Below are 13,741 nucleotides of genomic sequence, written 5' to 3'. Positions count from 1 at the left end.
GCCTAATTTGGCTGTTTAAATCCTGTTGTCTAAAAGTAGCTTCCATTGTGAAAAGAATACTGATTCCAACTATCAAAAAATCATGTTTTAAATAATGATACTAAATAACATTAAAAGCAACTATTAATATTATCCATTATATATAAATTATATGTACATAAAATAGTATTCTATAAAATATTTGAGTATGATCCCTAAAAACCATTACCTTTGATTTTAATACAATAAGATAACAGCAGTTGTGGCCGCAGGCTACAGATCCAGCCTGAATGATGGGGTGAAATGTGTGTGCCCTTGTACTGAGTGAGCAGTAAAAATCAACAAGCTATTTACCGAATTCTTACCTGCTAAACCAGGAATATGTTAATTTACTGAAACAAGAAACATTTTCTTCTGGGCTGCATTTCTGTTATTAAAAAAAAAAAAAACAACAAAAAACAAAAAAAAAAAAAAAAAAAGGAAGAAAAAGAAAGAAAGAAAGAAAGAAAGAAAGAAAGAAAGAAAGAAAGAAAGAAAGAAAGAAAGAAAGAAAGAAAGAAAGAAAGAAAGAAAAGTGATAAAAAAGGGAAAAATTATGAATGTTACTTGAAATACTAAAGATTTTTTTTCCTCCTGTTATTCTTTAATCCTTCCCAGGAGATACTCAGTTGTTCTCAGGAGATATTTAATTGTAAGCTATAACACTTATATTTTTTACCCACCAAAAGACATGATGAATGAGAGATGTATGGACTTACTGTGCTGAGAGAATGACTAACCACCACCTTAGCTTGGTTTTGTACTGTTTATGCACACTCTGGAAATACTACACCAACAGCAAAGCATGTCCAAGATGCACAATTCTGACAGCTAAAAGCTCGTGGATTTCCTCCCCCCTGTTGAAAACCTGGCTGTTGGAAGTAATCAATTGCTAATACCTGAAGAGCAGCAACCTCCTTTCAGGCAGTAAGGGATGCAGTACTTCTAAGTGCACTGTGCAGACTGCTGCTTATTTCCTACCTCATTGTGGATAAAGGAAAACACGTATGGAAGGGAAACATGTCTGGGCTCTCCCACACCTCTCGAGAAACCCGAATGCGTGCCAGGATAGACTCACGCAGCTCCAAGGCGTGAGTCCCGTTGCTAAGGAATTCAGCAACACCTTAAAAAAGCCAGTCGCTAACAAGAGATGCAATTACGGTTCTCATTCGGTAGGTGGTGTTAAAAAAACACCTATTAGGTGCTGCTGGTGCTCTGACTTTTTTTTCCCAATTTTTTTTTCGTGCTTTCAGTGGGGAAAAATAAATAAATAAAAATCAAAACAAAACAAACGACCTCAAAACGATAACCTAAGCAGTAAGCACACACGCGCGTGTCCCTGATGTAAATATCGCGCACCCCGCCGCCCTTATCGCCCTCCACTACAGCTCCCCCGCAGCAAACCCACCCGCCCGCCCAGCCCAGGCCGCCAGGACATCTCACAATGCCGCCTCCTTCTCCTTCACCCCATATGGCCCTACCTTCCCTCCTGCCGGGCTCGGGCGCCCGAAGAAGCCGGCCATGGCCGTGCTACTCAGCCGAGGCGTGGGAAGGCGGTACGGCCTCCTCCCCCGGGTATCGTAGCCAGCGGTGCCCGCCCCGTCTCCCGGCCGCGCCCTCCCCACAGCGGGACCCGCACAGTTGTAGTGATGCTCTGCGTGAGATCTGTGTTTCTCTAAAGCAATCTGATGTATTTTACTCGTGGAGGTTTTCCATTGTTGTAACATCTTTTGAGATACTGGTATAATATCATCACTATTTTGCAGTAGATGGGAGATCACATCTGCGTCGCTTAGTCCTAATTGCTGGTGGGGGAAAGAAAGATGAAGGGGCAGGTGTTGGTGTGGTTGGGCACTTCACAGGTTTCTCAATGCATACGGTATAAATCTATTTAAGGCTTGAACTCATAAGCTCTAGAAAGAAGTTCCTTCTAGAAATAGTTAAATTCAGTTGCTAGTAATATTTTAAGCATGCCATATCATGGTGCTATAGCAGTAACCTAAGAATCATAGAATCACATAATGGCTTGGGTTGGAAGGGACCCCAAGGATCATCAAGTACCAATCCCCCTGTCATAGGCAGGGCCACCAACCTCCTGTCTAATATTAGACCAGGCTGCCCAGGGCCCCATCCAATCTGGCCTTGAACACCTCCAGGGATGGAGCACCCACAACCACTCTGAGCAGCCTGTTTCAGCACCTCACCACTCTCACAGTAAAGAACTTCTCCCTGACATCTGACCTAAACCTTCCTCTTGATTCACTGTGATAGGAGACACTTTATTCTTCCTCTGAAACAAGAGAGGAACTTTGTTCTTAGGAGGTAGCATTAACTCCATAGATGCTTGTTTTCAACTTACCATTTAGAACTGTAACAGAGGACCTGTTATTTTTCATCCATTTGTTACAACTAATGATTGGAGTCTCCAATAAGCAAATAGAGCACTGGAGAGTGAGTTTATAGAAAGATCCACATATGTATGTGTATAGAACTGGGGCTACATGTTCTTCATGCTCTGCTTTGCGTAACTGACCAATCACCAGGTCAGGACCAATAACTGCATACAGACACCAGTGTGGTGAGCAGTAAAAAAATGGCGTTTATTACCTCATGGTGTTTGTTTATATACAGGCTCTACTTCATCTGCGCCCCTTAAGCTATGCATTAATATTACCCAAACACAGAGCAGGGGAGGTCTCATCACATCACAGCCCAAGTGTTCGTGCACGCCTACTACAACATATGTGTATGCAGTTCTAGTCAGAACACATCATAATGAGAAAGTACATCAGTTTGAGAACTGATGCATTACGTAAGTCTTGTAGTTACTGCAAATGACCTTTTTTTTACCTTGCATTCACTACTGGGCGCTTAGAACTTCTATCCCGCTCACTTGTTCAGCAGCTCCAGAGAATTCTTAAAGCCGTCCCAAAAGTGAATTCCATAAGCGGTGGAAGTGCTAGGTAGGCTTTATGAGTGGCTCAAAGGATACACTTTCACAAAGGTTCTAAATTAGCAACATTACAGATTTTTGTAATTTTTGGAAAACAGAAGCACAAATTCCGACTTTTTTTTCCTTCCACAGGAAAAAATTGTATCGTTTAAAATGATTCCTATACATTAAAATACTTTCTTCTTTTATTTGGTTGAGGTTAAATAAAGTATCAGCATACTTTACACGTATTTCAAAATTGAGTCTTGTACATTCCTCTTGTTATAAAGTGCAACGATGAGAGAATTTCTCTCAAACAAAAATAGAAAATATAACTAAAAATAATCCAGTTTTACAGTCTTAATGCCTTTTTTTCTTGGCTTTGCACTTATTGTATTTTTGGTCGTGATCTCTTTGTCTCATTCTGTCATCTTCAGTACTAGTGTCGCTGTCACAACTTTGCTGTTCTCTCTTTCTTTTAGAGGCGCTTTCGTCCAGCTGGTACACTTTGCCATCACTCGAATGTGGCACGGCCAACTCAAAAGAACTCTGCCCAGACTTAAAATTTGCAGCTTGATTCTGATAGGGAGGAATGGATAAGCTTGAAGGCAGCGGCAGAGTCATCTGGTAGTAAGGAAATTGCTGACCCACTGGACTGTGAACTGTGTATTGCTGTTCTAAAAAATGGTTCATCTAGAGAAATACAAACCTGAGTTGTTAATACCATAAAGAGAAACTTTTGAAGAGTTTTATTTCACATGCATTACAGCTTTTACCCCGAAAATACTGATAGCAAAGTTGTAATAAAATAGCAAGGTTTAAAAGTAAAGCTTATTATTTTATTAGATCAACTACTAGCATGACAGATGGCAGAGGAAGAGCAGTCTGACAGAACGGCATCCTACGCAGAAGTGCATGTGAAGCATAAGTGTGTTACTGAATTCCTCCATGAAGAAAAAAAACATCACCCACTGACATCCATTGATGCTTACTGAGTGTTCACAGAGATAAAACAGTGGCTGTGAGCACAGTGAGGAGGTGGGTGATGTTTCATCACTGGTGACAGTGGGTCACCTCCACCAGTACAAATGCAGCACGCAGGCTCTAGTTTGTCTCTGGCAAAAAAAGTGTAGGTAATGTTGGTGACCATGTTTGGTAGCTGAGAATTTGCTCTATCAAATAGCACTGTGGTGCTCTTTGTATTTATTATTGTTTCCATGGAAATAAACAGGAGGTTTTACTTATGGAGCAGCTTATATAAAATGTACTGTCCACATACAGGAATGCAGTTAAATACGTCCAAGGAGAAAGAGCAGCTTTCTACTGACTGGTAGTAACCAGAAAAGGGAAGCATGTGGAAGGTGTGGGAGTTATGTCCTTGTGTTCAAAAGAAAGCCTCTCAAGTAACTTATTTGGATAACCAACCTAAAGGTGACATAAATGTGTAAAGACATACATGTGGACGCTGAAGCTGAAACAACCTCTGCTCCTGATGCAATACTGTCTTTTCTAGGGATGGAGTTAGTGCTGAGAAGTTAGTGCTAACTTCTAAGAACTTGGTCTCAGCATTTTCATACTGCATTGTTACTGTAAAATGGATTTGACAGTGGGCATAGTGATGGACATGGTTCCCTCAAAAAAGCATCCAAACATAGTGGAAGGGATAGGAAGGTTTGTGCAAGCACCAGATCTTCTGAGGGCAGAGCCTGGGAAAAGAGGATGGAGTTCACCACTAGATCAGTGTGTTTTCCTGCCCAGATAGCAGCCACTAGAGATAACAGAGTTCACACATTCTACAGCTACATAGGGCTGGACTTTTCCCCACTTAGACTGGGCAGCAGCAGGGCTGTCCAGAGTCAGTATCTCATGTTAAATGTTTGGTTTCCTCCATCCTACCCTTTCACACTCATTAGATTCAGAAGTTCCACAATATGTTTGATGCTATGTTTTACCCAGAAGATGGGGAGACTAGTTCACTTACCAGTGAGAATGTGAGTTCTCACTGTCTTACTGCAATGAGTGTAAAAAATCAGTGTGAGAAGTGCAGAGACATGAAACGTTTCAGGCTGGAAAAATCAAACTGCAGTTGCCATAGCTTGTTACTCATATTGGCAGTGGTGATTTGCTGGGGAAGTGTCACGTTTGATCTTAGGACAGAACTAAACTTCAAAATTCTGCTAGGCATATTTGAAGTGAGTAGTAGAGCTAAGAGGCTCCCTTACTGAAATAGTTGTATATGAAGAAGTTATTGCTTGCATGGCTCTAATTTTACTATGTTAGCCTGTCTCACCAAGGACATTTGATTTGAAACACTATAGAGTCTAACTTACACTTTCAATATGTTCCTGCAGTAAGAAAAGAGTCTGGTTTGACTGATATCTGAAGTGATAAACAGACCTAATAGAATGAAATTTTGCAGCACAAGCCAAGTTTTGAATCAACAAATAAGCATTTGTTTGCAAGATTACCTTCAACTTCATTAGTAAGTTCACCTATTTTTAACTTCCATTTAACATTTATCACAAACTCACCATCTTCTGAAAAACGGACTGTTCCTGAGGTAAACAGTTGTTCATTGGGAAAGGAGTAACAGGAAATGGAGGATTTCCATAAGGCTCTTGATACCTAGGAAAAACAGGAAAACATACAACAACTAGGCTTTTAACAAATAGTACCTCATAGAGTGCTGAGACTCAGCTCCTGGGCTATAATGAGTGCATTCAAGAGAAAAATAGAGATATTAACAATGTGACTTCCACAAAAATAAACGAATAGATAGATAGATAAATGAAACAAGGAAAACACTTCCAAAGACTCAAGTTAACAAGTAATCCTGGCATGCACTGCAGACTCAAAAGAGTTCTGGATTTTAGTTTCCACAAAGAGTTCTGTAACACTTGCAAAAAATAGCCAAAAAACCCACCAGAATCTGAGATGCTAAAGCATCAAAACTGGGATGTTCACAATTCTGTTACAACAGTGGGTACAGGTCCTACCTGTACACTCATGCACGCATGACATTTGCTTGTATATATACACATAGGAAGTAAACTAAATGGAGTAGTAGTCAATCATTATCTCAAGTGCCAGATTTTCTTCTCCTCTGAGAACTGCAAACATTGCTAGTACAAACACCATAGAATGCCATTTTTTTTTTCCACATTCCTGTATCTTGCAAAAATAAACAGGATTTGGAATGTAACTAACTGAACCCCTAGCAAGCTAAACAACTAAACATTAACTAAAACCCACTGTGAGACATCAGTACAAATGCAATTAAAGTGCACAACTGCTGTGTTAACGAAGAGCTTAAAGATCGTTTTACTGTATCTACTACATTTAAACATTTTTTAATTACAATCATACAATCATTCACTGGAAGTCTTTGTTACCTATACGAAGGTGAATATGAGTCAATATAGTTCTCAAAACCATGTGTTGGGCTGTTCAGTTCTGAAGAATGTGAACTCCCTGTAAATAAGACAAGACTCTAATGACTGTTCAGTTTTGACTGTTTGATTAACAAGTTAAAACTCAGAAAGTATTTTGTTACCTGTACTGTGCTAGTATATCAATGTTGGCATATAGTGGAAAGGTATCACTTTATGACAGACAATCTATACCATCAATGAACCACTTCAAAATGTTCCTCTTTCATTTATACTCAGCCACTTACAGAAACATAAATCAGGACTCTTCAATAATCAGGAACAGAATTGTTTCCATTGCTTCTGATTCCAGGAACATCAGCCATTTTTACTTAAACAATTGCTCTGTACAGCCTTCTAGGTAAGGAGTGACACAATGCAGATCAGGAACAAGTCAATGTTTGGAGTGGAAATACTGCCTAATCACTAGCATTCCAGAAGGTTTGTTTGCATAAACATAAAATGAAGAATAAGAATTTGATTTGGCTGTGCTTTCCTTACCACACTCTCTTCCAGTTAAAATAAAACTAATCCTAATCAGTAGGATTAAAAACTAGTAATTTCAGAAAAAATACTTCAAAGAAAGACTTTAGAAAAAGACTTAAGTAATCATTGTGACTGCTAAACCTACCAAACCGATACCGAACTTTAATTGGTCTTCCGTACAAACGGATTCCATTCAGCAAAGCTATTGCATAAGGCACTGATTCTCTGTGCTTAAAGCAGACAAATCCAAAAGACTTGGGTTTTCCTTCCTTGTCTTTACAAATTGTCACTTTGGTTAATGGTCCGGCCTGGAAGAAATCACAGTTTATCATTTCATAATTACATGTGTTGCCATAGTCAGAAACAGTGTTTCTCAAGTATAAGATTCTTTACTTCATTATAAAAATCTCTCAAATTCTGAGCATTTACAAAACAAAAAACAGCCCTACAAACATTAAGACTGCAACCAACCATCAGCCCATGGGTGATTAATTCTACTTTAATAATCAGATTATTTTTAAAAGATATTTATGACAAGAAGGAGTATTAGGTTCCTTTGTCTACGTAACAGAGGTCAACTCATGCATGTACAGTTTCTATTACAACCATTACAGAATTTCTGGCATAGTTAACACAACTGTACAAATTGATTATACCAGCTGTGTAAAACCAAAGTAATCCATTAATCTGATTCTAGCAATTTAAGGAAAACAGAAGTGGGAAGCACCAAAACTGTTGGAAAGGAATCTCAAATAGAGAACAGTTCTTCTGGAACCACAAAAAAATCTGTTTTTCTATACTACCTAGCCCTGTCACAAATGTGTGACAAGGAATCAAGAGACTCTAAGCAGATATAATGTACTGTTACTGACCAAGAAAAACAAACAAACAGAAACACATAAACCAGGGAACAGAACCACCCCTCATCCCCCTTAAGGTTGCTCTGTTTGGACTGGATAAGCCTTATGTTTCCCTTCCAGATCAGAATATACCACAACATATCTTCATTGAAAAGAAGTTCCATCTCTGCCTACATGCACCATTACAATCCTTGCCCAATACTTCTAGAAGAACCAAATTAAAGCAGTAATGCTGGCTCCATTTTCAAATAAATTGTTATTTTCATAGCAAATACCAACATTCCTCAGATACAGTGACAAAATATCTGAATGCATAAATTACCATCGTAGATGGAGAATTCACTGCCCTGAATCAAAAAGCAGCACTCAGCATTACAACACTACTACTATTGTTACCATATGAACATCAAGTAAACTACAGCTTTAGGCAAAAACATGTTAACTAAATAGTGATGATTGGGAGCCATCTTCCTTGATCCTAGCCATTGTGATGTTAGATTGAGGATATTAAGGACGGTCATCTGTGATAACATTTGATTGTTGTACGCTTCTGCCATCACTTAAATAAAATGCTCTTGCTGAAACATGAAAAAACATTTCTGCCTCACACCTCAACCTTGGTGAAAGCAGAAGAGCTATACAGACAAAGAATCAAAAATAATGTATCATTTTGTTTTATTGGTGCAGAAAGAGGATCAGGCCATATAGCAACAGATACTACCTAGTTTGACTTGCGCAGAGTATCTTCAATACCTTGATTTCGTCTTTCCAAGTATCTTCAGATTTGGTGTGTTGGGTTTTTTTTTGTTGTCTGTTTGTGTTTTAAGAGGGGATTTCAGTGACATTCTGAACACTGTTGGTTTTACCTGAGTTGGCTCTAAGGCATTTTTCTGTTGTTGTTCTGCACTACACTGCAGTTTTTCTGAAAATGGCATATATCCAGTCTTCGGATTATTTGCCTAATGAGGAGGTCTGGATCTTCAAGAACTAGGAGTAACAGCACTAGAAGCAACAAGCTCAAGCACTTTGAAGATCAGTCTTACATATGTAGTCTTCCTGTTCATAAACAAAAAAATATTAAGAGTTTAGAAGTACTAACAACAGGTATTTTATCCTAGTTTAATGAGGGGAAAGCTACAGCTCAAGAGTCCATTTTTAGGGCTGTACTACATCAAGAATATAGATCTGCGTACTTTTCAAGAAAGGAAAATACTTCAGGAAGAAGCATGTGCTATTACAGCAAAAAACAGAGAAACATGAGTGAGAACAAGATGAAGAGAAGATAAAAGTTAAGTAGGTGTTATTGGCATGATCTGAATACCCAGATAAATTTAACATTTGGGTAAGGGAAGCAGATTAAACAGATTTGCCCTCAGAATGCAGTTTCACACAACTGTTCTCATCTCTTTTGTGCCATGATTTGTATGGTAAATTACTCATGTCTCCTGGTAACTTGAGCATTTTTAACCGAGCTTTTACAGCTTCACCACAGAATACTGTTTACTGTTGGAAACAGGGACACTGTTCAGAAAATAAGAAACAAATGACTGTTTCTTACATAATTTTAGGGAAAAGTTAAAACCTTAAAGTTAGTAAGAAACTGAAGAAGCTAAAAGGCTACAAGGCTGGAATATACCAAGCAAAAAAGCTTTCCAATGCAAATAGAGTAGCGTGCTGATACCTTACCTACTTAAGATGATGAATATCACATTAATCGGTGGAATAAAAATGGTGAGTGAAAATAGTTCTGGTTAGTAAATGAAATAGCAAAGGAGCAGATCAGTCTGCCTACTTCTTTTTTATGCTCTTTATTTTGCAAATGCATTAGAAGGCATTTCTGTGATTGGGAATAGTGTTAGCAGAAGCAAGTGTATCATCACACCGTTGGCAGAACTGCCCAGTGTGAGCTAGATACAGGCTGACTGGATCAGGCCAGGATAAATACTTTATCATCATCCACTGCTGTCAATCCATTCTACAGCTTGACTCTTGCATTAATGTCACAATACTCCTTGCCACACACACCTGCTTTTCCTTACCACTTTAGGATTAATAAGCCTTGCTTAGTCAAATGTTTTGTTAATAGCAAATCAAAACTGAAGCCAAGTCAGTGTGTTAAAATAGACCATCCCTAAGGCAAGTCTTTCAGGTTTTGGGAGAGAACAGTTTGGATCCCACGAACAAAATATCATCTCAAGCATTAGAAGACATTTTGTCACAAAGATTAGAGCAATGGATGCCCCACAGCCTACCCAAAAACCATTTGGTTTAGGTTGGAAGGGCCCTTAAAGCCCACCCAGCCCCAATCCCTGCCATAGGCAGAGCTGCCCCCCACCAGCTCAGGCTGCCCAGGGCCTCATCTAACCTGGCCTTGATGGCTCCAGGGATGGGGCACCACAGTTTCTCCGTGCAGCTGTGCCAGCGCCTCACCGCCCTCAGCGAATAACTTCCCCCTAACATCTAACACAACTCTGGGTTTCCAGGGGCTGCAGAGCACGCCAGACCACAACACGCCCTGCTCCCACAGGCGCTGGGCGCTGGAAAGCAACAGTACCGAGGTGCCACCCGGCGCTGCACTACCCCGCCCAGCCCTGCCCGCCCCCCAGCCCGAGGCCGCTGCCCTGCGGCTCCTCCAGGCCACCGCCCCGCCCCATCCCAACGTCCCGCCCGCCACCTGCAGGAAGAGTTCGTAGAGGATCTCCTCCCGCACGCGGCTCTCCAGGTTCCCCACGAACAGCGTCCGATCCGCCTCCCCCGCCCGCCCCGGCCCCGACATGACAGCGCTGCCGCCGCCGGGAGTCGCCTAGGGCGGAACGGGGGAACGGGCCCCGCTGCCGTAAAGGGCGGCACGACAGCTCGTCGCTGGGCAACGGGATCCTCGCCATGCTGAAATAAACCTGAAAAGCTCCTCCTGACCTCTTGTGGGGTCGGTGGGTACTGCATTTGCTGCGCCGGATTTAGGGCGAACGCTCAGATGCTGTTTAAAGTCCTCGAGTGTCTAGTCATCGACTTGATAAAGTGTTTAAAAAACTTCTTCCTTATATCCAGTCTAAATATTCCTTGTTTCAGTTTGAAATCATTTCCCCATGTCTTATCACGACTTATTCCTGCCGAAGAGACCAGCCCACTCTTTCTTACAGTCCTTCTTTAGGTACAGAAAGGCTTCTCTCAGATCTCCCTAGAGCCTTCTCTTTCACAGGCTGAACAGCCCCAGCTCTCTCACCCTGTCTTCACAGGAGAGGTCTTCCATCCCTTGAAACCATCCTTTTTGTGGTCCTCCTGTAGACACCCTCCAACAGATCTGTGTCTCTCCTGTACTCAAGACGCCACATCTGCCTGCAGTATTCCAGGTGAGGCCCCACCAGTGCAGAGCAGAGGGGCAGGATCACCTCCTTTCAACCTTCTGGCAATACTTCTTTTGATGCAGCCCAGGAAGCAGTTGACTTTGTGGTCTGTGAGGGCACATTGTTGGCTCATGTCCGGCTTGCCAGTCTACCAGTACAGCCAGGTCCTTATCTGATTGCTACAATCAGCTTTCAAGCATGCACACACATACAGCAGTATAGCATTCCGTACATATCTCTAAAGGTGTTTTTTTGTTGTTTGTTTTTCTTTTCTTTCATTTTCCAAAGGAGTACATTTCCAGACAGCAGCATAAGAAATCTTTTCAATGAGTTTATTCTTTTCTCAAGCTTTGACTGTGTGCTTTGCCTCAATACCATTAATTTCTCATGAAGGTTCTGTTACTGACCTGTCAGGTCTCAGCTAATAGCTGGTTATTTTTAGCAGAAAACAAGTTTTATTTAATCTTGCCCGGAAAGAAGTAGCACTCAAAAGCTCACGGGTAGAGGAGGGTCAGTATTTGTTCCAGAGAACTGCCTTGGTTCACAAGAGAAATCAGAGTTCTTCTCAGAATGTTTTCCAAGATTGGGGCATTATTCAGTAGAAGGGGAAATACATGTAGCTGCAGATCAGGATGTTACAGTTTGCATGAGAATTTATCTTAATTTTGAAAGCCATACCAGGATTCCATAATATTTTTGGCTGTTATTTTATCAGCATCTTGGGGGGAAGGAACTGAAGTCAAAGAGTGCTGTTTTCTTATCTGTAAATCTAACAGTCTTGCACCACAATAAAATGAAGCTTACAGGTATTTTTTAGTTTGAATACTTGGAAAGTCTTTTGGGTTTTTATAATGACTGATGGACTGTGGGCTCTCCCAAATGCACTGCAGTTCATTCAGGAGAGGACTACCTTTACATTTCTGAGCTCCTGGTACTCATGCAGGGTACTTACGAGACAGTGCAGTGATCCTCAAGTGGTTTGCACAGGCCACTTTGGAAGCAGATAACTATGAATTCTAATGCAAGAAGAATGTAACCCAAGAAAAGCATAGTACAGAATGTGCAGTGAAGAGGCATGAATAACACCTGAACTTCAAGGCTCTCACATCTGATTGTGAACTTGTTATCTGAAGCTCACCGTCCTCTTGTGGGATTTGTGGTAGTGGGATGCCAGTGGAAGCCACTATGTAAACAGTACTTCAGATTCATGAATTTCCAAGTGGTGTGAGTGTCACTGTTGGTGAACAAAATGTGACAGTGGTCTGTCCCACAAGTACTAGTTCAACAAGCTGATTGATACTGCAGCATTTTCTGAGTGTTCATTTGGTGCTGAAAACTTTTCCAGATCTTTATTTCTGAGGACTTTAAAAAGTTAAATTCTTTTTCATTAGTTGCTATATTAATGTAGGTGATATTTTATTGATTCTGTCAATGTAGGCAAAGTACTTAACAGACATGTTAGCTGGATTTTACCTTAGAAGGATCTTAATTTTGTAAAAGAGCAAAGTGTAGGTATAAGAACAATGGCACTAGTTATATGTAAAGGCGCATATATAAGATTTTCTTCTAAGATCAGTGACAGGTTCTTATGTAAATACAGCAGATCATAGAATCATAAAATAGCTTAAGTTGAAGGGGACCTTAAAGATCACTGAGTTCCAACCCCCCTTCCTTGAGCAGGGTTGCCAGCCAATAGATCAGGCTTGCCCATGATTCCATCCAGCCTGGCACTGAATGCCTCCACAGTCCTTCTGGACAGCTTGTGCCAGTGCCTCACCACTCTCTGAGTAAAGAATTTTTTCCTAACATTTAACCTAAATTTCCCATTCATCCCTGTCCTATCACTATCAGCCTATGTAGAAACAGTTCTCTTCCTGCCTATAAGCTCCGTTTTAGTAGTGGAAGGTGGCAATTAAGTCTCCCTGGAGCTTTCTTCTGTCCAATCTAAACAAGCCCAACGCCTTCAACCTTTGTTCATAGGAGAGGTACTCCAGTCTTTTGATCATCTTCATGGCCCCACACTGGACCCGCTCCAACAACTCTGCATCCTTCTTCTACTGGGGCCCCCAGGCTTGGATGCAGAACTCCTGGTGGGGACTTACAAGGTCAGAGTAGAAGGGGAAAATCACTTCCCAGCTGTGCTGGCCACCCCTCTTTTGATGTTTTCCAGGAGCTCATTACTGGTTCCAGTATCAAGAGTTTTCAGTGGCATTTATATGGAGGCTGCCTAGCTGTTGTTTGCTTGTGTTCAGTAAGATTTTCTTGTAACATCTGGCTATATTAAAAAGAGCCAACCATACCCTGGCGTATGGTATATAGGATCTGAATTGCTAGTCATTTGAGGTAAGGGACTGTCCCTCTCTGCATTGTGCTGGTAGAGGTTGAATATTAGGAAAAGGTTCTTAATGGAGCGGATGGCTTGGCACTGGAGCAGGCTTCCCAGACCTGCAGTCATGGAAGCAAACTTGCTGGTGTTCAAGAAGCATTTAGGGGAGCTTATAAATAGAAGGGAGACTGACTTTTTACATGTGCAAAAAGCATAGGTGACAAGGGGGAATAGTTTTAAACTAAGAGAGGGGAGATTAAAATTAGAAATTAGGAGGAATTTTTCTTTACTCAGAGAGTGGTGAGGCACTGGAACAGGTTGTGCAGAGGAGCTGTGGATACCCCATC

At 41.0% G+C, this 13,741-nt stretch overlaps 2 protein-coding genes across 14 annotated transcripts in view; both read right to left on the bottom strand.

The window, feature by feature from the left end:
• The window catches only part of LOC107322334 (multidrug resistance-associated protein 1-like), a 33,751-nt gene extending 31,987 nt beyond the window's left edge, over positions 1-1,764 (bottom strand). For 2 of the 10 annotated variants that reach the window (XM_015880260.3, XM_015880269.3), the window contains exons 1-2: positions 1,500-1,637; positions 345-406 (exon numbers count right to left, since the gene is read on the bottom strand). In XM_015880260.3, coding sequence (XP_015735746.2) covers positions 345-406; positions 1,500-1,541 — 104 coding nt within the window. In that variant the 5' untranslated portion in view covers positions 1,542-1,637. Of the gene's footprint in view, positions 1-344; positions 407-1,499 lie in introns of all 10 variants that reach the window. The other 8 variants (XR_014946025.1, XR_014946024.1, XM_085547362.1 and 5 more) reach the window with 8 other exon arrangements.
• An 830-nt stretch (positions 1,765-2,594) lies between these two features.
• On the bottom strand, positions 2,595-10,539 carry RBM11 (RNA binding motif protein 11). 4 transcript variants are annotated; one of them, XM_085547432.1, is made up of 6 exons: positions 10,399-10,539; positions 8,591-8,780; positions 7,010-7,172; positions 6,343-6,421; positions 5,482-5,575; positions 2,595-3,643 (listed from the first exon to the last, which is right to left on the bottom strand). In XM_085547432.1, the coding sequence occupies exons 2-6, from the start codon at positions 8,657-8,659 to the stop codon at positions 3,311-3,313; spliced, it is 738 nt and encodes a 245-aa protein (XP_085403558.1). In that variant the 5' UTR covers positions 8,660-8,780; positions 10,399-10,539; the 3' UTR covers positions 2,595-3,310. The 4 variants fall into 4 exon arrangements, with proteins under 4 accessions (XP_085403558.1, XP_085403567.1, XP_015735738.1 ...); XM_085547441.1 differs by lacking the exon at positions 10,399-10,539 and adding an exon at positions 10,090-10,328; XM_015880252.3 differs by lacking the exon at positions 8,591-8,780.
• Positions 10,540-13,741: the final 3,202 nt, after the last annotated feature.

The sequence above is a fragment of the Coturnix japonica genome, chromosome 1 (assembly GCF_054131305.1).
Source record: "Coturnix japonica strain WE chromosome 1, WE-NBRP24, whole genome shotgun sequence".
In the NCBI taxonomy this organism is placed as follows: domain Eukaryota; kingdom Metazoa; phylum Chordata; class Aves; order Galliformes; family Phasianidae; genus Coturnix; species Coturnix japonica.
This window is presented reverse-complemented; position numbering and strand designations above follow the sequence as displayed.

Excerpts from the sequence above, each read along its gene's own strand:
- RBM11 (XM_015880252.3), bottom strand. The coding sequence starts at position 10,500 with ATGTCGGGGCCGGGGCGGGCGGGGGAGGCGGATCGGACGCTGTTCGTG. Across the intron at positions 7,173-10,398 it reads TCTACGAACTCTTCCTGCAG|GCCGGACCATTAACCAAAGT; the intron begins GTGGCGGGCGGG and ends GATTTCTTCCAG. Across the intron at positions 5,576-6,342 it reads TCATATTCACCTTCGTATAG|GTATCAAGAGCCTTATGGAA; the intron begins GTAACAAAGACT and ends TGTTTTTCCTAG.